Below are 27,761 nucleotides of genomic sequence, written 5' to 3'. Positions count from 1 at the left end.
TTCAATTGAGAATCAGTGGTATGACTTAAAGATTGCTGTACACCAGCGGAACCCATCCAAATTGAAGGAGCTGGAGCAGTTTTGTCTTGAAGAATGGTCATAAATCCCAGTGGCTAGATGTGCCAAGCTTATAGAGACATACCCCAAGAGACTTGCAGCAGTAATTGCTTCAAAAAGGTGGCTCTACGAAGTAATGACATTGGGGGGTGAATAGTTATGCACGCTCAAGTTTTCAATTTTTTTGTCTTATTTCTTGTTTGTTTCACCAAAAATATTTTGCATCTTCAAAGTGGTAGGCATGTTGTGTAAATCAAATGTATTTAAAAATATATATATTTTAATTCCAGGTTGTAAGGCAACAAAATAGGAAAAATGCCAAGGTTGGTGAATACTATCGCAAGCCACTGTAGGCTACATATAATTCAAAAGAAAACACAGAGAGAGTGCCAGTTCTGTAATGTTTTGGCTGTATAATACATTTAGGAACTGGCAGTCTCTCTCACTCCCTCTGTTTTCTTCTATTGAATTCAATATACAACCTTCTGTGTTTGTCAAAGAGCGATGCTGGAACTAGTTTATGTGGATTCGGATAGATTTCCAGTGTTGACAGCATGTATGCATATCTTTCTTCCAAGAAGTGACAGGCCTTTAAGCGAATGAAATGGCAGGATATAGGCGGGACTTTCCCGCCTTCAGTAGCGGTGGCTATGTAATGTAATCCGACACCCAATATGGTCTCAGAGCATTTCGTATTATTCTGTACGCAAGTCCAATACACTCCATTTAGTATGATATATTATGTTTTGTATGGTATGTATCAATTTGTGGATGTCCATCACCCATTTTGTATGATGTGTTACAAATTACAATTCATATTTTATGTTATGAATTTTCAAAACAGACAATGTTACGAATTTGTAAAATGTATATTTTAGGAATTCTGTTGCTAATGTTAGCTAGCTCGCTTGACTGACAGTCAACGTGGGTTTCACTCTTTGATGAGGGCGCATTTGACTTTGAATGTGAATTTGCGCCACCTCATTTCAGCCAATCAGAAAACTGGACCGGCCCATCTTGGCCATTGGAAATTGACACTGGTCAGCCAAATGCTCAATATAGATGATTATGGCTTAATTTACTCTGTCAAGCAGCACAATTTACCCCATACCCGAGGTAAGTTGTGCCAAGAGACAACTTTTTTGGGACAAACTATGTTTTCAAAACTGTAATCTTTACATGAATTCTGATTATTTCCAGGGATACAGAAATATATCTATGTTAGAAAGATTTCTATATTTCCCTTGACAGAGCGATGCTAAATGTTAAATATGGCTTAACTTTGTGGCGAAATCTGCACGGAGCCTTCACCGTGCACTGCCACTTTAAGAGCGCATGAGCAGTAAGGAAGGAGAAAATAAAGAGGGCTCATTCAGCTCTTTGGGGAGGGGCTCTTGGGTGGCGCGACAGTTTGACAGTTTGAGTGTGTGTGTGTGTGTGTGTGTGTGTGTGTGTGTGTGTGTGTGTGTGTGTGTGTGTGTGTGTGTGTGTGTGTGTGTGTGTGTGTGTGTGTGTGTGTGTGTGTGTGTGTGTGTGTGTGTGTGTGTGTGTGTGTGTGTGTGTGTGTGTGTGTGTGTGTGTGCTGTGCGGCAGAAGTTTTGTTTGTTTTCAGCGTGTGTAGTTTATAGAGTATTTAACTCAATCATCGGTGTAATCGCTCTAGGTCGTGGTTGTTTTCGTTTGGGACCGCGCCTGTTATGGATCAGTAGCAACATTGTTGCGAAGCTTTAACATACAAACCAACAAACCATCGGACAGTCAGACAGTACACCTGCACGCCTGAAGACCACAGCTAAGATCTCTCTTGTTATCGTTTTCTCTCTCTTTCTCTTCCCTCTCATTCCAGTGCTTTACCCTGCAACAGACTCTCTATTTTTCAAATGCACTTCCCATAGAAGTTCATTAGAGCTGGACTATTATTTCCCTGACAGAAGTATTTGGATGGACATTTTAGTAGGTTGCTTGCAAGTTGTATATTATGTGAACTGTATTGAGGTGGGGTGTACTAATGACATGTGGCCGAGAAGACTGTGGACATTTTTAAGGCTTTTGTTGTGTCGATGAACACCCCCGACATTCATACCCTCTGCACTCATCCACTAGAAAATAATACAGATTATTGCAAATCCTATGTTGATGACTGGGTTCGTTCTTGTATGAAGTTGTTGTTCAATTGCTCTGCCATTAGTATTATTGTATGAGGTATTCTTGTTTGGGTTACCCCTGTGCTGTGATGTGGGTTTTATATGGTGTGTATTCTTTTTTTCTCTCCACTGGCTATCTGGTAAACAGGCTACCCTCTAGGCAGTCTCTTCTGCTGATGTGTGTGGGTCTGGTAGTGGTACTCTCTCTATTCTTCTCTATTCTACTCTTTTCCTTTTGGCATGGTTAATACCTGCCTGGCGCCTGAACAAAATCTTTCTTTACCCCTCTCTAATAAATACCGCTATAACTTACACCACACAGTCATTCCTCATGAACTAGGAATTGATCACTATGTCCATTTCCTTGGGAGATTCTCGTTTGGACAAAAGATCGTCCTCTCTCCTTTGTCCTCTCTGTGACCTGGAAACCGATAATGGGTCAAGTGGTCGATACGTGTGTCAAGTTGTAGGCAAAAGGAAGTGTCATCCCCTCCTCGATAGCCGGCACTCATAAGTATCCTACCGCAAATTAGTTTTGAAATCTGCCACACACCCTATGAATCAGCTTTTGTTATGTCAGAGGAGAAGAACATGCACACGTTTTAAAACAATATGCTACTTATTGTTTTCTCTCTAAAATGTATTGCACAACTTACTTTGTTTTGATCACTTTACACTTATTTTGGGATCCACCCCATAAACGTAAGTTGCCTAATGACTTGCAAGTCGGGAAGGACCGTCTCATTTGAAACAAGTGCATTTTCATTCTTCTACTTCTTATTTTTTTTATTAACAAAAAATCTATACAAAAAGTAAGTGGGGCAGCACAAGTTTACAGTGGCAAGAAAAAGTATGTGAACCCTTTGGATTTAACAGGGCTTCTGCATAAATTGGTTATAAAATGTGATCTGATCTTCATCTAAGTCACAACAACAGATAAACACTGTCTGCTTAAACTAATAACATACACACAATTATATGTTTTCATGTCTTTATTGAACACACCGTGTAAACATTCACAGTGCAGGGTGGAAAATGTATGTGAACCCTTGGATTTAATAACTGGTTGACCCTCCTTTGGCAGCAATAACCTCAACCAAACGTTTTCTGTATTTGCGGATCAGACCTGCACAACGGTCAGGAGGAACTTTGGACCATTCCCCTTTACAAAACTGTTTCAGTTCAGCAATATTCTTGGGATGTCTGGTGTAAACTGCTCTCAAGTTCATGCGTCTTAATTGTGTTGAGGTCAGGACTAATCAGGACTAATTGTGCTGGGCCACTCCAGAAGGCATATTTTCTTCTGTTGTTGATTTACTTCTGTGTTTTGGGTTGTTGTCCTGTTGCATCCCCCAACTTCTGTTGGGCTTCAATTGGTGGACAGATAGCCTTACATTCTCTCGCAAAATGTCTTGATAAACTTGGGAATTCATTTTTCCATCGACTGTCCAGGCCCTGAGGCATCAAAGCAGCCCAAAACCATGATGCTCCCTTCTCCATACTTTACAGTTGTGATGAGGTTGATGTTGGTGTGCTGTGCCTTTTTTTCTCCACACATAGTGTTGTGTGACATTTGAGCTAGGGAGTACATATCACATTACACAAGGATCTTAAGGGACATCCACGTTCACTCTCCTTGCCGACTCTCCTCAATTAACTCCTCAATTGACCTTTCCAGGAGACAAGATTGGATAGAGGAGGAAGCAGGAGTGAGCAAACTAATTGATAAAAGACCATTGACTTGAGACCCATCCCTCTTCTTTCCTAGCTGAATTAATGAGGTTGGTGGTCACCAAAAATGACTTAAAGTTTGATGGGTACAAGGAAGGCACCGAGCATTGATAACCTGCACCTCAGACATGTTGAAAAAGCCAATATTCTAAACAAGAAGTCCAACCATTTTCTTGAGAACCTGCTTGTTTGGAAACACTATATTTATGACATTTTTGTGGTTTACAAGGTTGACCTTACCTCCCTGATGTCCTTGCACCAATTTCTAAATTCCATGAACGAACACCTGCGTTTCAGTATGGAACATGGCATGGAAGTTGTGGACTCCCTGGATGTATGCGTCACCAAAACAGGTACCTCCCTTATAATCAGAAAGAGCACGAACACAAACAATTTCTTCCATCCCCAATCTTACAGAAGAAAGGACAAACTTCTAGACAGATTCAGAGAAAAGGAGTACAATCAGACGTGGTTAAACCATGCTGAAAGTATAAACTCACAGATGTTCCTAGAGCACAACTACTGAGCAAGTCTGGAAGCCCTAGAGCTAGACCCTCCATCCAAATGGTCATTACCTACACTCCAGAACTCCTAGGCATCATCAAAGACCATTGGCATACGCTCAGATCCAGATCTAGGTAACACATTTCAGCTGGCTCTGGCGGTCGCTTACCGTAGAGCTAAACATATAGAAAAACAGTGTTGTCCGATCCGGACAAGTCGAAAAAAGGCTGGCCTCTACAAGTGTGGCATGTACCCAATACCAGTACACCAAATGTATGAATAGTTTCTCGCACCCCAGATCAGATCATTAAATAAAAATTTAAAGCACCCTCACCACATTGCAATTCTAGCAATGTGATTCACTGCCCATGCGGTTAATTTCACGTAGGAGAGACCACAAAAGAGTTAAGCACTATAATGTGTGAGCACCGAAGTGCTATTCGTTGTGCTGACCCCACTGGCGCAGTGGCCTTCCATTTTAAAGAGTTGTTTTATTTTGGAATGAAACAAGTTACCATTAACAAATGCAGCAGCGATGTTGACAAATACCTCAGTTCCAGAGAGAAGCTCTGGATCCATTCCTTAGATTCTTAAGTCCCCAGGGGTCTTAACCTAGAGAAGGACTATTGAATGTGTTTGTGAAGGGCCTCTTCCCTTTGACAGCTCAGTGACCCCCTTCCTTTAACAAAGTCACACTATGAAGCTATTTGTATTTTTTGTTTGTTCATTTAAAAGGTTATCAGCTTTCTAACTATTTAAACTGTTTTTGTTAGTCCTTTGATTTTGTTATTTCTAGTTTTGCAATGTTTGGTTGTTTACTTTCCATTATTGAACATATTTAACCAATACTCTACGCATTCTAGCATTGGTTTTACAACAATTATATCTGCTGCAGTTCTAGTATGCTTGGCCTGCCCTTTTGATTGTAATATTGTTTTCTCTTCAGTATTGTACCACTAGGTGGAGCCATTTACGCAGTACCTCACCCTGAGCATTAACTTCTATTGTCAACCACACCATCTCTCATTGGCACCACCAGCTGAAGAGAGTTTTCTCCCTAATTGTCTGCCCCAGTCTTTCCCCGAGTCTTTCCCCGAGTCTATCACAGAGAGGTTTGTGAAGAAACAAAAGAATAATCAATTCATACGGTATGTTGCCTTTGCTTTAAATATCTTTTTGTTAACCAGAAATGCATTGCCTAATAGCCTAGGAATTTGCAAGTAGACTATCAAATGTAGCCTTGTGCAAGGTTAGGCCTAAAATGAATTAATTTTGTAATTTGTTTTTATCTGCTATTACCAGCAAGGTATTTTGTGTAAAAGCCAACCTGTTCTTCCTCTGTTTCTTCTTCTAGCGCTACTATGGCACAGTTTGGCTGTAATATTTTTGCTTTGATGGTTTATTTCTCTCTTTCTTTGAAGACATCTGCTACTAAGTTACTTCGTCCTGGTGAGTTGATGGACATACACCATTACATCACAAAATAAACACATGATTATTTAATTAATAGCAAGTCATAAATGTCTATAAATAAAAAAAGACAACTAAGCTACAGTATTTGCCACTTCAATTATTTAGCCTACTTTATCTTACTGTTAGTGTTTCCTTTTTGATTCCTCAGATGTTAATTTATCAGACATCATCCCAAATGTCCATGCTAGTAAGTATCCATTCACCTACTTTCTCCCAAAGATGGGTTACTGAACTGCAAAATGACCCTTTAACAAACAGTATGCAATTTGAAAATGTATTCCAGTCTTTGGAGATCAAAACTCTTATGATGGACTACACATGGCTGTTCATGCAAGTAAGGTCATTAACTCCTTGATCAATTCACAAGCCTATTTCAGTAATAGGGTTACATTTGTCGATAGATACATTTCTTGCAAACATCACATGGACGGGGTTGTGTGTGAATTTATTTAGCAAAAATAGAGTTTGTAAAACTACTCAATGCATATGAAAGGTGTTTCAGCTCAACAAGGTGTAGTAGAGTAATATGAATTATTCATGAAATTCCATAATAGAATATTTAGGTGTTTTATGTTAAGTATTCTCTTACACATTGTAATTACAATCCTTGTATTATACACACTAAGTCATGATTTGTTTGTTTTCTTGTTTAAAATTTTATAGATGTTTGTGAAAACAATCCAACAATGCAAACAGTTTGTGGTAAGACCTTTTTTTAACTCAGCAAGTTATTTTACAGTTACCGGTAAGTCTAGACCCGGAAGAACAAGCAGAAGCGTAACCTGTAAGCCTAGACCCAAAATATCAAGCAGAAGACCAGTTACGGCACACAGAAACTCTGAAGAAAAACATCTCTGTCCGTCTGTCTGTTTTTTGAAGTTTGAGTGTGATGTGGAGGGTTCTGTCCTAACTCACTTTCTTGGTCTTTTCTTTCAATGTTATTTTATATGGTGGATGGTTAATGCACTATTTGATTTAGCAGTATCCACAGATTGTTTTTCAAAGTTAGGGTGGAAGAGGACAGAGTAAGTTTCCTGGGGTTTAGAAGGTGTGGTGTGCATGATGGCTTCTCAGCATAGCGCGGAGGAGACGCTGTCGATACGGCATGGATTCAGGTGTGTTCCTGAGAATGTTAAAGTGGAGGAGGTTTTGCTTGCAGTCGGTGAACAGGTAGGAGTTGAATTTATATTCTGCTTCTAGAATGAACAAAGCTGTGGTTGTGTTCATGAAAATGGCTAATTTGGTTGGCAGGCTAATTGCTAGTGGAATATTTGTACAGGGTGTGTTGGTGCCAATTTCACCTCTCTCTACCCCTTCGACCAGGGTGGTAGTCGAAAATTTGCCTCCGTTTATTACGGATGATCAAATCAGGAAAGAGCTGAGTTGTTTTGGTAAGTTTTCTAGCGGGTTTTGCGTATTGTCGGCAGGTTTTCAGGCAGATGCCGTTAAGCACGTTGTTTCGTTCCGGAGGCAAGTGTTTGTTTCTGAAAAACAATGAGCAACAGCTAAATGTGCATTTTAAAGTGAGGCATGGGGAGGGGCTCTATGCAGGGTTTGCCAGCACAGATAGTCTACGGTGTTTTGAGTGTGGGGATTTGGGGCGTAAGAGCTTTGCGTGCCCACATAAAGGCCATAGACAAGGTGAGGACACAAGTGCCAGTGGGGGAAATAGAGGTCAACGTGTAGGGGGTAATGAGATGCAGAGGGGTAGCTGAGGCTGGAGCTAGTCATGCTATGGATGGTGGTGTACTGGAGGCTGGGTCTAGTCAGGCTAGAGATAGTGGGCTAGCTGAGACTGGGTCTAGTCATGCTATGGATGGTGGGGTAGATGAGGCTGGGTCTAGTCAGGTTATGCTAGTGGATGAGGAGAGTATAGTGGGGAAGTGTAAGAGACTAGAGGGGAGGAGGGTGTCAAGCGGAAAAGGGGTGTGGTCAACGGCACCATGGAACCTTTGCCTGTTGCTGTGGGGGAGGCCATGACCAGAGAGGAAGGGCAAGTGGTCAGGATGGGAGATAGAGATGAGGAGTAAAGTGAGTCTGAGGAGTTATTTTTTTCAGACTCCTCTTCAATGGGTCCGGAGCTGACAGCCAGTCAAGCAGAGGGGTCAAAGTCCACGTTGAGAGAACTGACAAGGTTCCTGAATGAGACCAAGGGGGAAAAAGTTCATCTTGGGGCTTTCTTTTCTGATCTGAGAAAGTTTGTACGATTAGTACAACATGCTATAAAAATGAAGGACATGGTGTCCTCTCAACCAGGAAACGGTTTAGGTTGAGGAAGTGGGTCACAAAAGAGAGAAAGGGTCTACCTTCAGACACCGTTTAGATGTATAGTTTCTTTCTGACACTGGGGCTTTTTGAGCTTTGCTATTGGTCTCTTTCTTTGCTGGCTTTTCTCCCACTTATCGAGACTCTTCGGGTAGGCTCGCTTCATATAAATGGCGCCAGAGATACGGGAAAGAGGAGTGTGTTGGGTAAATATGTAAAACAAAAACGTACAGGTGTTGTTTCTGCAGGAGTCTCATAGTGATGTGTTGAATGAAGTTGATTGGGGGCTCTGGTGGAAAGGGGGAAGTGTGTTAAGCCATGGGACAAATTGTAGTACAGGGGTCTGTCTAAAAATGTGCTCCTCAAAGGAGGTGTGTAGGGATAGGGTGCTTGTTGTAAAAGCATAAATTAACAACATGGGTTTTGTCTTTATACATGTGTATGGCCTAACACAGGGAGAGAGAGAGGGAGGTTCTATTTGGGAGTCTTAGACAGGAACTGTCAAAGGTAGCGCATGAGGAGACGCTGGTGGTCGGAGGGGACTGGAACTATACAATGGATTTTATGAAAGACAGAAATGGGGAAGAGCCTCATTCAGTGTCAGTGGGAGTGTTAAGGGACATCATTAATCAGTTTGACATAGTGGATGTTTGGAGAAGTAAACATCCCAACACAAGACGGTATACATGGGTGAAGGTTTTTGGGGCTAGGGTGAGTGCAGCTCGACTTGATCAGTTTTACATGTCTAGGAATCGGCGCAATAGGCTGTTGGGCGCTACTATTCTCCCGGTGGGGTTTTGCCACTTTTTGCTCAGGTTTCCAGACCTTTTGGGAAAGATGGGGGCAGCGAAGAGAGGAGGATGAGTCTGAGTCAATGGTTGGATGTGGGGAAAGTCCAAATTCAGCTTTTCTGTCAAGAGTGCACAGGTCTCTCATCCTCAAGAGGTTAGAAGAGTATTGGGGGAACTAGAGCGTTGTATTAGTGAGACGGTGGGGCAAGGCAATATAGACCTCCAGGCTAATTTAGCTGAATTACGTAGGGACCTGGGCCGTTTTTTACAGGTTAAAGCAAAGGGAGCACTTGTAAGAGCTAGGTTCTCCATGCTCAAGGATGTCACGCCCTGGTCTTAGTATTTTGTGATTATATTTTTATTTGGTCAGGCCAGGGTGTGACATGGGTTTATTTTGTGTTGTGTTTTCGTATTGGGGTTTTAGTAGGCATTGGGATTGTGGCTGAGTAGGGGTGTCTAGCATAGTCTATGGCTGCCTGAGGCGGTTCTCAATCAGAGTCAGGTGATTCTCGTTGTCTCTGATTGGGAACCATATTTAGGTAGCCTGGGTTTCACTGTGTTTTGTGGGTGATTGTTCCTGTCTGTGTGTTTGTATTTCACCAGATAGGCTGTATAGGTTTTCACGTTCCGTTTCTTGTTTTTTTATTTTGTCGTGTTTATTCATTCATTAAACATGGATCGAACTAACCACGCTGCATTTTGGTCCGACTCTCCTTCGACGGAAGAAAGCCGTAACAAAGGAGATGGATGCTCCCAGCTCCTCCTTCTTTGGTTTGGAAAGACAGAGCGGTGAAGCCAAGGGTATGCATTGTCTACGTCTGTCTGATGGGCAGGTGACCTCTGTGGTGGGTGAGATGCTGGAGTGGACTGTGGAGTTTTATACTGAACTGTTTAGGGCAGAAGTGTGTGATCCTATGTGTGCTTAGGTCTTGTTCACAGGACTCCCTAAGCTCTCTCTGGCACAGAGGGATGAAATGGACATTCCTCTGTTGTCCCATGAACTGGCAGAGGCCGTAACCCAGATGTCCCCTGGTCATGCACCGGGGGTCGATGGACTGCCTGTGGAGTTTTCTAGAAAATTCTGGGGAATAATTGGACTTATTTTGCGTGTTGTGTGAATATGTCGTCGTAGGAGAGTTCTGACTCTCCTGCCCAGCTTTGACTCTCCTGCCCGAAAGGAGGGACTTGTGTGAACTTAAGAACTGTAGGCCTGTGGCATTACTCTGTGGACTACAAGATATTTGCCAAGGTCCTCTAACAGACTGAAGTCACATTTGGTCTCGATAGTACATAAGGACCAAACATATTGTGTATCGGGACGCTCAATCACGGACAACTTGAGGGAACAGCAGAGGGAACACCCCCCCCCATCCACATCGATGGAACAGTAGTGGAGAGGGTAGCAAGTTTTAAGTTCCTCGGCATACACATCACAGACAAACTGAATTGGTCCACTCACACAGACAGCATCGTGAGGAAGGCGCAGCAGCGCCTCTTCAACCTCAGGAGGCTGAAGAAATTCAGCTTGTCACCAAAAGCACTCACAAACTTCTACAGATGCACAATCGAGAACATCCTGGCGGGCTGTATCACCGCCTGGTATGGCAACTGCACCGCCCTCAACCGTAAGGCTCTCCAGAGGGTAGTGAGGTCTGCACAACGCATCACCGGGGGCAAACTACCTGCCCTCCAGGACACCTACACCACCCGATGCTACAGGAAGGCCATAAAGATCATCAAGGACATCAACCACCCGAGCCACTGCCTGTTCACCCCGCTATCATCCAGAAGGCGAGGTCAGTACAGGTGCATCAAAGCTGGGACCGAGAGACTGAAAAACAGCTTCTATCTCAAGGCCATCAGACTGTTAAACAGCCACCACTAACATTGAGTGGCTACTGCCAACACACTGTCAATGACACTGACTCTACTCCAGCCACTTTAATAATGGGAATTGATGGGAAATGATGTAAATATATCACTAGCCACTTTAAACAATGCTACCTTATATAATGTTACTTACCCTACATTATTCATCTCATATGCATACGTAGATACTGTACTCTATCATCGACTGCATCCTTATGTAATACATGTATCACTAGCCACTTTAACTATGCCACTTGGTTTACATACTCATCTCATATGTATATACTGTACTCGATATCATCTACTGTATCTTGCCTATGCTGCTCTGTACCATCACTCATTCATAAATCCTTATGTACATATTCTTTATCCCCTTACACTGTGTATAAGACAGTAGTTTTTTTTTTTGGAATTGTTAGTTAGATTACTTGTTCGTTATTACTGCATTGCCGGAACTAGAAGCACAAGCATTTCGCTACACTCGCATTAACATCTGCTAACCATGTGTATGTGACAAATATAATTTTATTTGATTTGTTCTTAATCAGGGACATGTTGGACTTGTTGAGAGGTTCTAATGTGAACTTTGGGCTGGTCTCTTTAGATCAAGAGAAGGCTTTTGATGGAGTGGACTATGAGTATCTGTTTAATGTGATGTTTGGGAAGAGTTTTTTTTTTTTTTTTTTTTTTTTTTTTACCTGTGTGAAGCTATTGTATGCTGGGGCGTCATGTATGTTCAAGGTGGGAGGGGGGATCAGTAGGCCAGTCTGGGTGAAACGGGGAATTCTCAGGTATAACTGCCCTCTATCTGGGCAGTTATACCCACTAGCCATTTAGCCTTTTTTGGGACTGCTACGCAGGAGACTGCAGGGAGTGTGCTGGACAGGCATGGAAGTGGTGACAGGCATAGCAGTGTCACCATATGAAAATGTTTCTGTGATGGTCAGGGATGGTCAGGATATGCAGGCACTAGAGACCAGTCTGAAGGTGTACGAGGAAGCTTCATCAGCAAAGGTAAACTGGGGAAAGAGCAAAGCTCTGTTAAGTGGGGCGTGGGGAGGATAGGGCCCTCTGCTTCCAGGGGGTTTACAGTGGGGTTATGAAGGGCTTAAAGTGTCGGGGGTGTACCTGGGCTCTGAGAAGTGGGTCATGAAGAACTGGGAGGGCATGTCACAGGCAGTGGTGTCAAGACTGGCCAGGTGGAGATGGCTCCTGTCCCAAGTGTCATATAGAGGGAGGGTGCTGATAATCAACAACCTGGTGGCGTCTTCCCCGTGGCAAAAACTGGCTGTCCTCAACCCCCCTGCTCGCAGACCTGCAACGCAAGCTGGTGGACTTTTTCTGGTCGGGCCATCACTGGCTGAGGGCGGTAGTGTTGTACATGACCGTTCACAAATGAGGATAGGGCCTGGTGGAACTGGAGAGCAGGATGGCTGCTTTCCGGCTAAAGGCGGTGCAGAGACTGCTGTACCATACTGATGTTGGCTGGAGGGAACCAGCATGAGCGCTGCTGAGGAGAGCTGGTGGATTAGGGTTGGACCGGCAGCTGTTCCTCATGAAGCTGGAGAGGCTGAGTAGAGCAGGTCTCTCAGATTTGTACTCTGCAGTTCTGAGGGCCTGGCAGCTGCTAAGGCCCACATGAGAAGGGGGTGTGGAGTCTGGGCTGTGGGAGGAGCCTATCTTCCACAACCCAGCCATCCCTTTGAGATCGGTTCAGTCAGCCACCCTGCAGAGGCAACTGATGGCAGCGGGTTTACAAAGGCTGGGTGACCTGAGACTGCTGGGAGAGGAGGGGTGGAAAACCCCAGAAGTCTTGGCACAACAAACAGGAATAACATCTCTTAGGCTGCTGGGGAGTTTACTGTACGAGGTCCAGAAGGAACTGTCTGGGGTGTTTGAGCGGCCAAAGGAGGAGGGGCCACCAATGTTTCCGCCACTGCAGGTGATGGCAGAGACTGGAGACTGGCAAGGGGGTCGGGAGGACTTGTTAGATTGTAACACTCCAAGCCTGGGGGAGTTTGAAGGGGTGGGAGGCAAAGCCCTCTACAACCTCTGTTTTAAGGTTAGGAACATTAGGAGCCTAACAGGAGTGTGGGCACATCAGTGGCACAGGGTATGTGGGGTGGAGAGTATGGTGGGTTTTAGATGGAGGGGGCTCTACTAACCCCCAGTACCAAAGAGGTCAGGGGAACTCCAGGGGAGGGTTCTTCATGGAGCCCTGGCCACTAACAGCTGGTTGGAACGGGTTGAACGGGGACTTGGGCAGGGGTGTCCTTTCTGTGTAATGAAAGAAACTGTGATTCGTGTGTTTTCTGTGTGCACCAGGTTAATGCCATTAATGTCTCTGTTGGAATGTCTGTGAGAGGTTGGGGGTGGTTTTTACTGTTGGGATGTTTGTAATGGGATACAGGTATTTGATAATGGAAGGCCAAATGTGTTTTATTGATTTTTCTGTTTGCTCAGGTGAAGGAGGAACAGGGTCAAAGGTGGTGGGATAAAAGACCCTTTACTATTGTTTAATGGGATGGTTTCTGCGCACCTTTGGGTTGAGTTTGAGTACTATAGAATGATAAAAGTGTGGAGATGGTTCAGGAGATATGGTGTGTTGGGGGGCTGTATAGCTGGGGAAGATGTTTTGGATATACGGTTGTAGAAGTGGTGTGTTTTCTTTGGGTATTTTGATGTTGGTTTGTATTGTGGTAGATGGAAAGGTGAGTATGGTACATATATGCAGTACAGGATATATTTTGGTGTTTTATTTTTAATGGGGGGTGAGTGTGAAATGAGACAAAGAAAGTCAAAAGTCTCTCTCCTCTCTCTCATCAGCCGCCATCATTTTCAGGAAGACCAAGACCTTGCCCCTTGAATCCCTTCAGTTCATCTGTCTGCCACTGACTAATGTACTAAATACTATGATCATACATGGTATCGACAAGTGCTGTGAATTTTTATTCACATGGTTCAAAGGCTGCAAACTTTCAAGCCAGCATGGAATTCCAGGTAATTGTTACTGTACACATTTCATACCACCTATAAACATTGTGAATTAGAGTATTGTACAAAGTTTGATTCCAAATATCTATTTTACAGTTATAAGGAAGGTGAAATCTTATTTAGTCGTTTTCTAACTTGATTATACTATATTTAGAAAGCATTTAAATCATAAGCCTTATTCATAGTTTTGTTGAAATGGAAATACATACAAATATTTCATACTTTTATCATTTTTGTACTGTGAACTTGAGCCTGTGTCATCCTATTTTGACCAGAAAGGTGAGATTTTAACCTTTCTTGGAGTATGCAACATTACTTTTTGTTTATGGTTCTCTCATGATAATTACTTTTGGGGAATACGTAGATTACATTGTAAGGATCCATTTTCGCCTAACATGACAAGAAAATCTAATTGCCTGTAGCTCAGGACCTGAAGCAAGGATATGCATATTCTTGATACCATTTGAAAGGAAACACTGACGTTTGTGGAAATGTGAAATTTATGTAGGAGAATAACACGTTAGATCTGGGAAAAGATAATAAACAAAAAAATCTGCTTTCAATTTTACATCTTTGAAATGCAAGAGAAAGGCAATACATTAAGTTAGGATCCTAGGTGTAAGATTTTGTCCACAAAAATCAAATCAAATGTTATTTGTCACATACACAGGTTAGCAGATGTTAATGCGAGTGTAGCGAAATGCTTGTGCTTCTAGTTCCGACCATGCAGTAATATCTAACAAGTAATCTAACAATTTCACAACTACCTTATACACACAAGTGTAAAGGAATGAATAAGAATATGTACATAAAAATATATGGATGAGCGATGGCCGAACAGCATAGGCACTGTGCAGTAGATGGTATAGAGTACAGTATATACATATGAGATGAGTAATGTAGAGTATGTAAACATTATATAAAAAGTGACATTGTTGAAAGTGGCTAGTGATACATTTATTACATCCAATTTTTAATTAAAGTGGCTAGAGATGAGTCAGTATGTTGGCAGCAGCCACTTTATGTTATTGATGGCTGTTTAACAGTGGGATAGCTTTGAGATAGAAGCTGTTTTTCAGTCTCTCGGTCCCAGCTTTGATGCAGCTGTACTGACCTCGCCTTCTGGATTATAGCAGGGTGAACAGGCAGTGGCTCAGGTGGTTGTTGACCTTGATCTTTTTGGCCTTCCTGTGACATCGGGTGGTGTAGGTCTCCTGGAAGGCAGGTACTTTGCCCCCGGTGATGCGTTGTGCAGACCTCACTACCCTCTGGAGAGCCTTATGGTTGTGGGTGGAGCAGTTGCCGTACCAGGCGGTGATACTATATGGTGTTAAATGCTGAGCTGTAGTCGATGAACAGCATTCTTACATAGGTATTCCTCTTGTCTAGATGAATTAGGGCAGTGTGATTGTGTCGTTTGTGGACCTATTTCCGGTGGAAAGCAAATTGGAGTGGGTCTAGGGTGTCAGGTATGGTGAAGGTGATATGGTCTTTGACTAGTCTCTCAAAGCACTTCATGATGATGGAAGTGAGTGCTATGGGGCAATTGTCATTTAGCTCAGTTACCTTAGCTTTCTTGGGAACAGGAACAATGGTGGCCCTCTTGAAGCATGTGGGAACAGCAGACTGGGATAAGGATCGATTGAATATGTCCGGAAACACACCAGCCAGCTGGTCTGTGCATGCTCCAAGGACGCGGCTAGGGATGCCGTCTGGGCCGGCAGCCTTGCGAGGGTTGACACGTTTAAATGTTTTACTCACGTTGCCTGCAGCGAAGGAGAGCCCGCAGGTTTTGGTAGCGGGCCATGTCAGTGGCACTGTATTGTCCTCAAAGCAAGGAAAGAAGTTATTTAGTTTGTCTGGGAGCAAGACATCGTGGTCCGCGACTGGGCTGGTTTTCCTTTTGTAGTCCGTGATTGACTATAGACCCTGCCACATACCTCTCGTGACTGAGCCATTGAATTGCGACTCCACTTTGTCTCTATACTGACGCTTAGCTTGTTTGATTGCCTAGCAGAGAGAATAGCTGCACTGTTTGTATTCGGTCATGTTTCCGGTCGCCTTCCCTGATTAAATGCAGTGGTTCGCACTTTCAGTTTTGCGCAAATGCTGCCATCAATCCACGGTTTCTGCTTGGGAAAGGTTTTAATTGACACTGTGGGTACAACCTCACCGATGCACTTGCTAATAAACTCGCTCAAACTCAGATTTTCCGGAAGGAATGTGGGGGAAGGCTTTGTCTGCATCATGGAAGTTGGAATAACAATTATCCAGGGTTTTGCCAGCCCAGGTTGCGCATTCAATATGCTGATCAAATTTAGGGAGCCTTGTTTTCAGATTAGCCTTGTTAATATCCCCAGCTACATTAATCTACCCATCGTGTCCGATTTTTAAAATGTTTTACAGCAAACACACATTTATGTTAGATGACCACCGAATTCAAAAACACACAGTGATTTTTCAGTCACAAAAGCATAAATATAGATAAAATTAAACACTAACCTTTGATTATCTCCATCAGATGACACTCATAGGACATCATGTTATACATGTATTGTGTGTTTTTGTTCGATAATGTGCATATATATATACACAAATCTCAGTTTACATTGGCGCGTTACGTGCAGTAATGTTTTGATTACAAAACATCCAGTGATTTTGCAGAAATACTCACAATAAACATTGATAAAAGATGCAAGTGTTTTTCACAGAATTAAAGATAAACATATCCTCTATGCAACCGCTGTGTCAGATTTTTTTTAAACTAAAGAATAATCTGAGAACGGCGCTCAGAACCCAAAGAAATAGCCGCCATTTTGGCTTTAACAGAAGCTATAAAAACCACTAAAATATTCACTTACCTTTGAATATCTTCATCAGAAGGTAGTTCCGGGAATCCCAGTTCGACAATAAATGACTGATTTGTTCCATAAAGTCCACCATTTAGCCACTTGTTGTTAGCTTGTTCAGCCCGGCATTCAATCCTTAAAACATTAAGGTTCCAACCAGAGAATTTCATTGTCTGAAGAAACGCATAGGAACGCAAGAACACTCTTTCGTGACCGCGCGCAATGAGATCGAGGCTTTCTGCCAGACCACCCACTCAAAGAGCTATTATGAGCCCCACCTTTTATAGTAGAATCATACAACCAGAATCTAAAGACGGTGACATCTTGTGGAAGCCCTAGGAAGTGCATAAACATCCATATCTAAGCTGGACTTCAAATGGCACTGTTTTCTAAATTGAGTTCTCACTTCACTTCACTTCCTGTTTGGATTTCTTCCCAGGGTTTTGTCTGCCATATGAGTTCTGTTATACTCACAGACATCTATCCACCAGTAATAATAATATGCATATATTCCCATCTGGGAAAGAGTTGGAGGCAGTTTACTCTGGGCACGCCTTTCATCCAAAAGTGAAAATGCTGCCCCCTAGCCCCAGCAGGTTTTAAGTATGTAGTGTACAGTATGTTAGTATGGGTATTCAAACACAGCTACTGTCTTCTGCTCCAGAGCCTACCCATTCATGATTGCAGAGGCCATTGTTTCTGAGAGTCAGTACAAAGGGTTTGAGTGTCTTGTTCGTTTGGTCGCCTGGCGTAGGTATTCAGACACATGGGTTCCAATTTAGGGATTAGAGAATATGATTATAAATGTTGAACAATAATCAAGACACTCACACTCTTGCACAAGCCACACACATTGTGGCCTTTCCTATTTCTCAGAACATGCTATATTCCTGCACAGTCTATTGCTGTGTGTGGGACATAAATCTGCATTGAGTTGAATCCAGCCACTTTGTGGTTTACAGCAGGGGTGGTGAAGAGTACTGACTTAGCCTCAAGTATAAGTACAGTTACTTCAATTACATTTTTCAAGTAGAAGTACAATTACTGACTTTAAAAAATATTTTACAAATAAAGTTATTGGAAAAGCTACTCAATTACAATAACAAGAGTAATTGTAATTTGTTACTTCCCACCTCTGGTTTACAATTTAAAATAGTATTCAATATTCCACATGTATGCTTAAGCTACAATATGTATTTCGGGCCTCATCAATGCTTGGGTGGGGTAGTCTAATTTCCAACATTACTGGTGGTGGGAGAAACACTATCAGGATTAAATGGTCTGTAGTATCTCTGGGACTAAGACAACAAGCTTTTAGGAGACAGCCAAAATGGATAAATGTGAACGAACGTTGGAGACACTACTTTCATTTCAATAAAAGCTGCCAGGTCGTAGTTGAAAATGAGAACTTGTTCTCAACTAGCCTACCTGGTTAAATAAAGGTGAAAAATAAAATGATTCAAGTAAAAGTCTAAAAGTATTTGCGTTTTAAATATACCTAAGTATCAAAAGTATAAATCATTTCAATTTTTAAGCAAACGAGATGGCACAATTGTTCCTGTTTTTTAAACGTGCGGATAGCCAGGGGCACACTCAGTACAATTTTCATAAGGAATGTAGTTTAGTAGAAGTTGTCAGCAATATAAATAGTTAAGTACAGCACAGATCACCCCAATAAACTACTTTGGTAGTACTTTAAAGTATTTTTACTTAAAGTACTCCACAACACTGCCAATCAGGCCATTATGGTAGAGTGGCCAGAAGGATGCCACTCCTTAGTAAAGGGCAGATGACAGCGCGCTTGGAATTTGCCAAAAGGCACCTAAAGACTCTCTGACCAATAGAAAAAAGATTTATTTGTTCTGATGAAACCAAGATTGACTTCTTTGGTCTGAATGCCAAGAGTCATTTCTGGCGGAACTGGCTCCATCCCTACGGTGACGCATGGTGGTGGCAGCATCATGCTGTGGGGATGTTTTTCACTGGTAGGGACTGGGAGACTAGTAAGGACAAGGAAAGATGAATGGAGCAAAGTACAGAGAGATCTTGATGAAAACCTGCTCCAGAGCACTCAGGATCTCAGACTGGGGCGAAGGTTCACCTTCCAACAGGACAATGACCCTAAGCACACAGCCAAGACATTGCAGGAGTGGCTTCGGGACAAGTCTCTGAATGTCCTTGGGTGGCCCGGACTTGAACCCAAATCAACATATCTGGTGAGACATGAAAATAGCTGTTCAGCAACGCTCCCCATTCAAGGGGTCTAAATAATTTCCGAATGCACTGTAACGTTAGCTGCCCAAAAGTAATTGTCTGCATCCAGACTGACTAGCTAGCGAGCTAGCTGGCTAACTCAAACAATTAGGGAAAAAAGTTAACATTCAGAAACTGAACCACCATAAAAGCCTGAGTAATAATAAGCTTGCCAACTAGCTACAACCATGTTAAATTAACTCAGACAGGGAATAGGCCAAGCTAGCTTAGTAAAATCTATATGTAACTAACTGGTCTAACGTTAGGCTAAAATATTTAGCTACCTACCTGGTGTGAAAGAATGCACCACACAGTAATGTTAGGCTTTCAGAAGACAAGCTTGCCACAGCTACTGACAGCCAGCTAGCCAAACTTCAACAAAAACCTAACATTTTTGCTTGTTGGCTCAAGCTAGCAGGCATGGGGTTGTATGATAGATAGCTATATTTAACCTGAATGGATAATTAGTCATGTTAGCTATCTTAGCCTATTTAGCTTTTTACTCACCGTTTTTGGTCAGCCACAACGCCTTGCCCATTGCAATTCCACTCAGCGCAGGCTGCGCTGTCTGGTAGACTTCCTACACAGCTTCAACTATCCTCATTGATGAGCTTGCCAGATCACTTTGATCTTCTGGATTTGGTTGGAGAATTAACCCACCCAGTGGGTCAAATCTCTCACCCAGCATTAACAACCCAACCTTGCTCTTTGTAAGGAAAACAGCCCAATTAACGTTAAGTGACCCAACGCCTGCAACCGATCAACTGGGTTGACCCAACAACCCAATATGTTTGTCATATCTGACACACTTGCTTTAACTGCAATATCCAGAACCATGTTTTTAGAGAGTTGGGATTGAGGTTTCTGTATAATGATACATTTACATGACACTGCAACAGTCTATGGCTGTTTAATTGTAAATTAGGTTTCTCTAAATATTTTTTCCACACTTTGGAACATAATCAGATCTGTATTATAATTTAACCCCTGGTTTAGGGCTAGATTCAGGGCTGGAATCAATCTGTATTGCCGAACTAGGCTATGACAGATAATCTTGGACAATACCAATTGAATCCAGCCCTGAATCTAGGTTTTACAGCTGGATTCAATCCATAACGCTGAAGTATTGCGGTAGATCCGGGTTCATATTTTAAGGTGATATCCGATTGAGCCGACATTTGTAGCGTTTATCGTAAAATTAAACAACCTATAAACTGATATCTATTGGCTGTCGGCTGCAAACGACAGCAGGCTGTGTCACTCCAACAATAGGAATTAATCCATCCTTGACAGGCAAATGAATTCCGACAGACTTTCAATGTCCTTAATTAGTCCTTAAATCTTTCCATAAAGTTTATATAATCTAACTGAAAAAGCTTCCCTTGATTTATCCTAACAAAAACTATTTAAACCCCAATTGGGATACTTTTTCTATTGCTCTGTTATTTGAAAAGGATATATAGCGTTTTGCCACAAAACATGATTATTTGTCTCCCTGAAATAAAATAACCTTCAAATATACTGTGGTCCAAACAAAATCATGGCTGTCTTTTCACTAACCCATCTCATGGTAAAATTTTAAAATAATATAATTCACAAAATAAATGTTTAATGTCAATTTACAAACATTAATGAAAATGAATATATTGCATTTTGGAATTAAACTCTTCATACATTAATATGTAGATTATCTAGACTTCTACTGTTATGAATGAAAAATAATTAAGAATGCGTTTCTATTCAGTGTAATTTGATTTGACCAACACCCAGAACTCTGTTCTCCTCTTACAGACTGCACCATCAACATCATGCCAAATTGTGAAAAATGCAAAAAAATGCATTGGAAGAATTGTGTGGATCAATGGATCTATATCTCTATGGACATGCAAGATCGAAGTCAGAACAGCGCTTGTATAACTAAAAATAACATCACAACCATCATCAATGAAATGTTTTTTCCAAGTGTGAAAATATGTGATTGTGAAGGCATTACAAAGACATTTAACAAGAATGACCTAACCTCTGTCGATGACTTGAACAGAAATTGTAAAGGAAAGGAAGAAACAGTATACCATTGCCAGAAGTTGCATTCCATGAAAAAGTAAGTCCACTTATTAGGATTGACATATTTTACTGTCGTTTGAGCGATGTCATTATTCGACTGACATCTCCCGAGTGGCGCAGCAGTCTAAGGCACTGCATCACAGTGCTTGAGGCGCCACTACAGACACCATGATTTTATTCCAGGCTGTATCCCAACTGGCCTTGATTGGGAGGCACAAAATTGTCCCAGCGTCGTCCGGGTTTGGCCGGTGTAGGCCGTCATTGTAAATAAGAATTTGTTCTTTAACTGACTTACCTCATTAAATAAAAAAAATGAAGGAGATATTTTCATGGCATCTTTTTTTGGCATGCTTTTTCTGAGCTGTGAATCTTCATTTCATTACAACAGCACATTTCACAACATTACCAAGCAGGGACCTCAGAAAGTGATCCTAGACAGCATCAAAGGCTCAGTGACATCACATCAGAAGAACAATTTGCTAAACTTTAGAATGGCTCTACCCTCCACCAATAATGTAAGCAACGAATGAGAGGGACGCACAAAGCAAAATGGGGAGATAGTCAGTAATCACATGTATAATTCTTTCTTCATCTCCACCAGGCAACGTTGGAGGAGATGGATGACATTTGGTTGGAGATTCCTACTGAGGCCTTACGTGTTTTCCTGGGAGACACGGCAGAGGAAGTTAACCTGGGAGTATTTTGGTTTGAGCATCACAGCATGTTCCCGGTAAAACAACAGTAACAACCACAACATCTCAGAGATTACTAATGAAACAGTCCTGCACTCATAACATACATTTACATATTTCAGGACATCCTCATTTCAAGCAAAGCACAGAAAAACATCTGTGGTACATCCTCATTTTAACTCCAGTATGTGTATCATGTAGTGACAACACATTGTTACAAATATAACACTGATGTTTTTGTGCATATTTCAATGAAGCCCAAACTGCAATGTGACAGCCTGCTATGGAAAGTGGCTCAATGTTTTTGAAGGGCATTATTAACATGTTGACAGTTTCCTGGAAGACCCAACAACCACTTGTATCTCTGTCATCTATGTACAGTTACAGTACAAGGCAAACTTCTGCCTGCTCTCCCACTTCTTCATTCATTGTCATTCTACTAGGCGAGCTACCAGTCACACTATGTTCAAAAAACATTGCAATACACCCTGTGTACACAACTTCAGATAAAAGAGAACAAGTTAACTTTGAAATATGTTGTTGCTTGTTGGTGGGACTCAAACGTCATGGAGAATTGTAGTCCTCACTGACATTTTTTATTAACTTCTATCTTTAGAGAGAATGTATATCCTCTCTTCTGATCCCTACTAGGTGGAGGAGAACAACACTGAGCTCCTAAACAGTCGAGTGGTATCCGTCGATGTGGGAGAGGACATCTCAGGCCTCAGTAACTATCTTAAGATCACGTTCCTCTTCCAGAATGCATCAGTGGTTAGTGAGCAGTGCATATCTACATCACACTCTTTAAAAAATGTATATTATATTTTTGTTCTGTCGGCAATCTATCCAATAATTAATGTTTATGATATGGTGTGGATTGGAATAGGAGAAGGGTCTAATCTGGTTCTATTCTCTCTGATAGGAAAACAAATCACTAGTATGTGTGTTCTGGGATGTTGAAAATGGTAGTATTATTTATTATCTAAACAAAATAGTTTTATGAAGCACTATATACAACTAAATGAAATGTTGAAAATGTTTTACTGTATCTCTTTGTTACACAGATACTGTTGCACATTGGAATTCCTCTGGATGTGTCACTGAGACAAAGGAAAATGAAACAGTGTGCTCTTGTACCCACCTTTCATTCTTCGCTGTACTTATGGTGAGAAATAACTTCTTAACCTAACTCTTAAAATATGTTGTGACCTCACTTACTTTCTTTTGATCAATTGATTAAGGGCTTGATTCAAACTGTATTAGGGAAGATCTGGCGTATAGCACCACTGAGAGTTCAGTGCAATGTTCCCACGTTCGCGGAGACTGCATTCACGCTAAATGACTTGTTTGTCCACTCAATCGGAAATTACCTTTCATTTTAAATCGTGCTGTACCACGATACGGATTCATTTAAACCCAAAATGAAACACTCAACCAACGTGTGATCTAGCCACTGTGTGTTTTGTTGACGGCAGTCTCCGGTCAGTGGCTCCAGTGCCAGTCTGAGCTCCTCCTCTGTGTGGTTGCTGACGTTGTTGTCCAGGGTGGGCTGTGGAATATCCCTCTGTTTCCTGTGTCTGGCTCTCCTCATCCACCTCAGGTCAGATTATACTGAAAACTAATACTTACAGTATGTCCACAACATGCAAACAACGAGCCACCACACACAATGCCACTCAAACAGAACATCCTCATTGGAAAAACTAGTTTTTCTATTCTAAGTACTCTTTTTACATCAGCAGTTGTCACGCAGTGCTTTTACAGAAACTTGACCCCAAAGAGGAAGCAGAATGAACCTAGAGAGGAACTGCCTTAACAATGAGCTTTGCTATGTTGTTGATTTTGACATTAGATTTCAATCTCTTCTTCCCCCAGAAGGGGAAAATCTGATGATTCCCTGTGCATCCACATCCACCTGTGTGTGGCGCTGCTGTGCCTCAACCTAACCTTCCTCATCAACGACAGCCTAGCCTCTCTTGGTGTCCATGGCCTGTGTGTTGCTACGGCAGCAGCCACCCACTACTCTCTGCTGTGCACCCTCACCTGGTTCTCCCTTGAAGGCTTCCACCTCTATCTGCTCATCATCCGGGTCTTCAACATCCACGTCAACAGATACCTCCTCAAACTGGGCCTGGTAGGATGGGGTGAGTGCAATAAGTCAATGGTGAGGACAAGTATGACTGGACTTTACCTGATCAATGAGAAGTGAAACTGTTTCACCAAGCTGCACATGGTATTGTCCAGCTTGATCAGCTCCTATCTCTGGATACTTCCAGCTTTCATCGCTTTAAGGAATCAATGCTGTCTCTTGGTGTTTGACTCAACGGGGAACCACATCTCTTTCAGGAATACCTGGCATAGTAGTTACCATAATTGTTGCTTGTGGCAAATATGGAGAATACAGAATATACCAGCAAGACGGTGGTGCTATTCAAATGTAAGTTATATCATGATATTGCTAATGATGTGTTTTCAAATCACCAAAGACTCCCTTACTCCCTGTAAAACATTTACTGAATGTGTCCCTGTCTGTGTATGTATGTGATTGTGTCTGTGACTCTCTCCGTCCGTCCGTCCCTCCGTAGGTGCTGGCTGACTGACTCTGCTCTGACCATGGTGTCCTTCTCGTACTTCGTGCTGACATTCGCGGTGAACATGCTGTGCTTTGGGTCTGTGACAGTGAAGGTGGTGAGGGCCCACCGTCAGAGTCCTGTCCTGAGGGAGAGGGGTATGAACAGGGGGACAGTACTCAGTCTGCTGGGTCTGGCCTGGCTCCTGGGGGTCTCCTGGGGGGTCCTGCTCTTCCAGTTTGGCCCCCTGAGGGAGACAGCCTTCTACATCTTCTGCACCATCAACTCTCTCCATGGTGAGATAAGATACAGCCCTTATTCTCATTCACATCAGGTGCACACATACATACACAGTAGTTCTGTGTACAGGAGCACAATCTCATGAAAAGTCAATGATAAAAATCTCATGGTAATTTTACTGCTGATAATGCAATAGTACATACACTACAGTTCAAAAGTTTTAGAACACCTACTCAAGGGTTTTTCTTTAATTTTTACTATTTTCTACATTGTAGAATAATAGTGAAGATAATAGTAAAGACATCAAAACTATGAATTAACACATGGAATCATGTAGTAACCAAGAAAGTGTTAAACAAATCTAAATATATTTTATATTTGAGATTCTTCAAAAAGCCACCCTTTGCCTTGATGACAGCTTTGCACACTCTTGGCATCATTTTCCATCATCTTCCAAGAGCAGCTCTTGTAATTCAGTAAAAATGTTTATTGCACCCTACAGGCCTCTTCCTCTTTCTACGCTATTGGGCTTTAACTCGGCCAGAGAAGGCATCTATCTCCATGGCAACCACTGCATCTTCTTGAACTGCGATGCATCCAGCTGAGAGGCCAGTCCCTGACTAACACAGTTAAACCTTCTACTACTAATACCACTGCTTCCATTTTATTACATAAGTACAATATTTAGTATGTTGGTTTATAACTTTCAGGATAGGCAAACCTAAACATACATTATAAATCGTAATTACAAAATGACTACTTTCCAGGGTTGCTCGTAAGCTTATTGTGCTCATAATACTTTTTTTAACTTTTCAAAGTTGTGCTGTTTATTGCACTTTGTGTGCATTTTGTTGTATTTTGTGACCCACCTTCCATGCATATTCAGTTTTGATGTGTATAGTCCTAGGCAAACATCTATTAGGTTCAAGTGATTTTCATCTCTGAAAATAATCAAATACGTTTGGATACACAATTGATCACTCACCGTTGTACACGAGGGTAAGATGACGTGGTCAACTGTGAATTGGTGCCTTTCTGTGTCTTTGACTGTTATCAAAAACCCTCTGAAAGATATGCTCTTTTTTAGTCCATCTAACATTTTGGAGAATTTTAATTCCCTTTTGGTTTTTGCAGAATAGGCGTACAGTATATAACCTCCTAGCCTATGAGCTACCTGAGAGAACATTAGACCTACAAGTAGATTGTACCTTAGCATAACACCATATTTGCAGGGATAGGAAATCAATGTTTAGAAATGAACACTTTTAGATTGTGTAAACCTTTTCTTTGTGTAAATAATTCCATAAAAATTTGAAAGGGGGATATGCCTCACAAGCCTCTGGGGTTTTCTACCTCTTCTGCACATGCTCTTTTTGTTTTCCTTTTACTTTGTGATCATTTTGTTTTGGATTTTCTTGTGTGCCATTTAAAAAAAAGGAAATAGATATCCTAGAGGCCTACTGTGTCATTGATATTGAGGGGGTTCAATTAAAACCTATGACTACTTTCTCTCCTCCCAAACATCGAAATCATGTGGAAATATACTGCTGCCTTTTGGAAGACGAGGTAAAGGTTCAGTGTGAACAGAATAAAATAATGAAGAAACCCAACCTGAGCAAAGAGGAGCTACAATCTCTGAAAAAGCTACAGATAGAACCAACCATTGCAATTCGACAGGCGAATTTCGTACACAATTGATTGTTTCTGAATTCAAAAGGCAATTGTCAGACCAACACTTCTACATGCCACTGCCCTCTGACCCCATTTCCACCTACAATGAACATCGTAGATGAAAAGCATTTTTGTATGTCCCACACACCTACATTCCCCCCCCCCCTATACTACATGGTGCCTAAGCGTCATTAGAATCTGGACGACCCTCCGGGAAGACACATTGTGTCAGGGATTTGGAGCAGAACTGAGAACATCTCACTTTGTCAACCATCACCTGAAACATGTTTTTTTCTTAACTCATAGACGGGTGACTGTAAAACTCTTGACTGACATTGATAACAGAATAGGTTTTCTTAGTCTTTTTTGACATTCAATCTTTGTATACAGTCATTCATGGTTAACTAGGAACAGAATTTGAGCTAATGTGTTAGTTTTAACTCAACTTTTTAAAACTCTTGCTGAGTAAAATTACAAATTCATGTTAGGCTTTGAAAGGCAACACTGTAAAAAAGGCCAAATTAAAGGTGAAGTTATTTTTCTTTCAACCAAAGTTTATAATGTAAATGGAGTGTTATAGAAGGAAAGGGTCCAGACAATGTTTTTTGAGATTTCACTTGTTTTTGAGAAACGTAGGGACAGATATGCAATAGGCTAACTAGCAATCATACCACACATTAAATCATTAAAATCTGCCGAATTTTCAATATAAATCCTGAAGATAGGCAGCGGAGAGGCCATGTGCGTCATTACGTAAGAACAGTAAAGACACGCAGCTCAAAAGGCTCCCCTTGTTTAGGGATAATACAAATATCCTAAAACATTACATTTGGATAAGTTGTGGGTCTACTCTGGACATTATAGAAAGGCACTGTAGCAGGCCAGTGTGTATTTTTACATCCTGAATTCAAAATGTATTATGTATTAAATATGAAAAAAATTCACCCATCTACACACAATACCAAATAATGACAGAGTAAAAAATGTTTTTAGAACATTTTGCAAATGTTTTAAATTAAATACAGAAATATCTCATTTACACAGGTGTGCAACATTGCTACACAATCTAATTCTAGCAGTCTCTAAGGAACAAATGGCCACAGTCATCTAGCTACAGTAGGTAAGAGATTAATATGTTTGTTTGATTGATAAGACTGAACTAGATCAAAGGTAATTCAATAATCAAGATTGTGTTGTACCTTTTAACCAAAAGCCTTACAAATGAACTCTCAACCCTCCTGCTGTGTTCCGGTCGAATTGGATTCATTTGCAAGTTTTCTCTCTGAAAAATGTAGTTAATTTAATCTGATTGTCACAAGTTTCCAGGACTTTGTCCACGCAGGCATCTGAACACACAAAATACATTTTGATGATTTTCATAACATTTTGAGTGTTTTATATTTTGTACACCTGTGGTGTTCCTGGTCAAAAATGACCAGTTATTAGAAATGAATGGGTGAGACTACAATTAGCGTATAAAATTGAGTTCAGGCACATGCCCATTCATCAGATGGACACACTTCCTCTCCCAGACCCCCACATGCAATTGTGTTTGAGCACACACACACATACACCTCACTCCCCTTCTTGGCTT

At 41.6% G+C, this 27,761-nt stretch overlaps 1 protein-coding gene across 1 annotated transcript; it reads left to right on the top strand.

Annotated features, from left to right (window-relative positions):
* The first annotated feature begins 5,408 nt into the window (after nt 1-5,408).
* Nucleotides 5,409-27,551, top strand: LOC112249057 (adhesion G protein-coupled receptor G3). The gene is made up of 17 exons (XM_024418676.2): nt 5,409-5,584; nt 5,791-5,885; nt 6,058-6,096; nt 6,193-6,243; nt 6,573-6,611; nt 13,661-13,834; nt 20,722-21,031; nt 21,383-21,509; nt 21,596-21,724; nt 22,338-22,457; nt 22,609-22,651; nt 22,751-22,851; nt 23,162-23,286; nt 23,562-23,830; nt 24,033-24,123; nt 24,272-24,552; nt 24,999-27,551. The coding sequence occupies exons 2-17, from the start codon at nt 5,798-5,800 to the stop codon at nt 25,079-25,081; spliced, it is 2,070 nt and encodes a 689-aa protein (XP_024274444.2). The 5' UTR covers nt 5,409-5,584; nt 5,791-5,797; the 3' UTR covers nt 25,082-27,551.
* The last annotated feature ends 210 nt before the right edge of the window (nt 27,552-27,761 follow it).

This window comes from Oncorhynchus tshawytscha, linkage group LG04 (assembly GCF_018296145.1).
Source record: "Oncorhynchus tshawytscha isolate Ot180627B linkage group LG04, Otsh_v2.0, whole genome shotgun sequence".
NCBI classification, from domain to species: Eukaryota; Metazoa; Chordata; class Actinopteri; order Salmoniformes; family Salmonidae; genus Oncorhynchus; species Oncorhynchus tshawytscha.
This window is presented reverse-complemented; position numbering and strand designations above follow the sequence as displayed.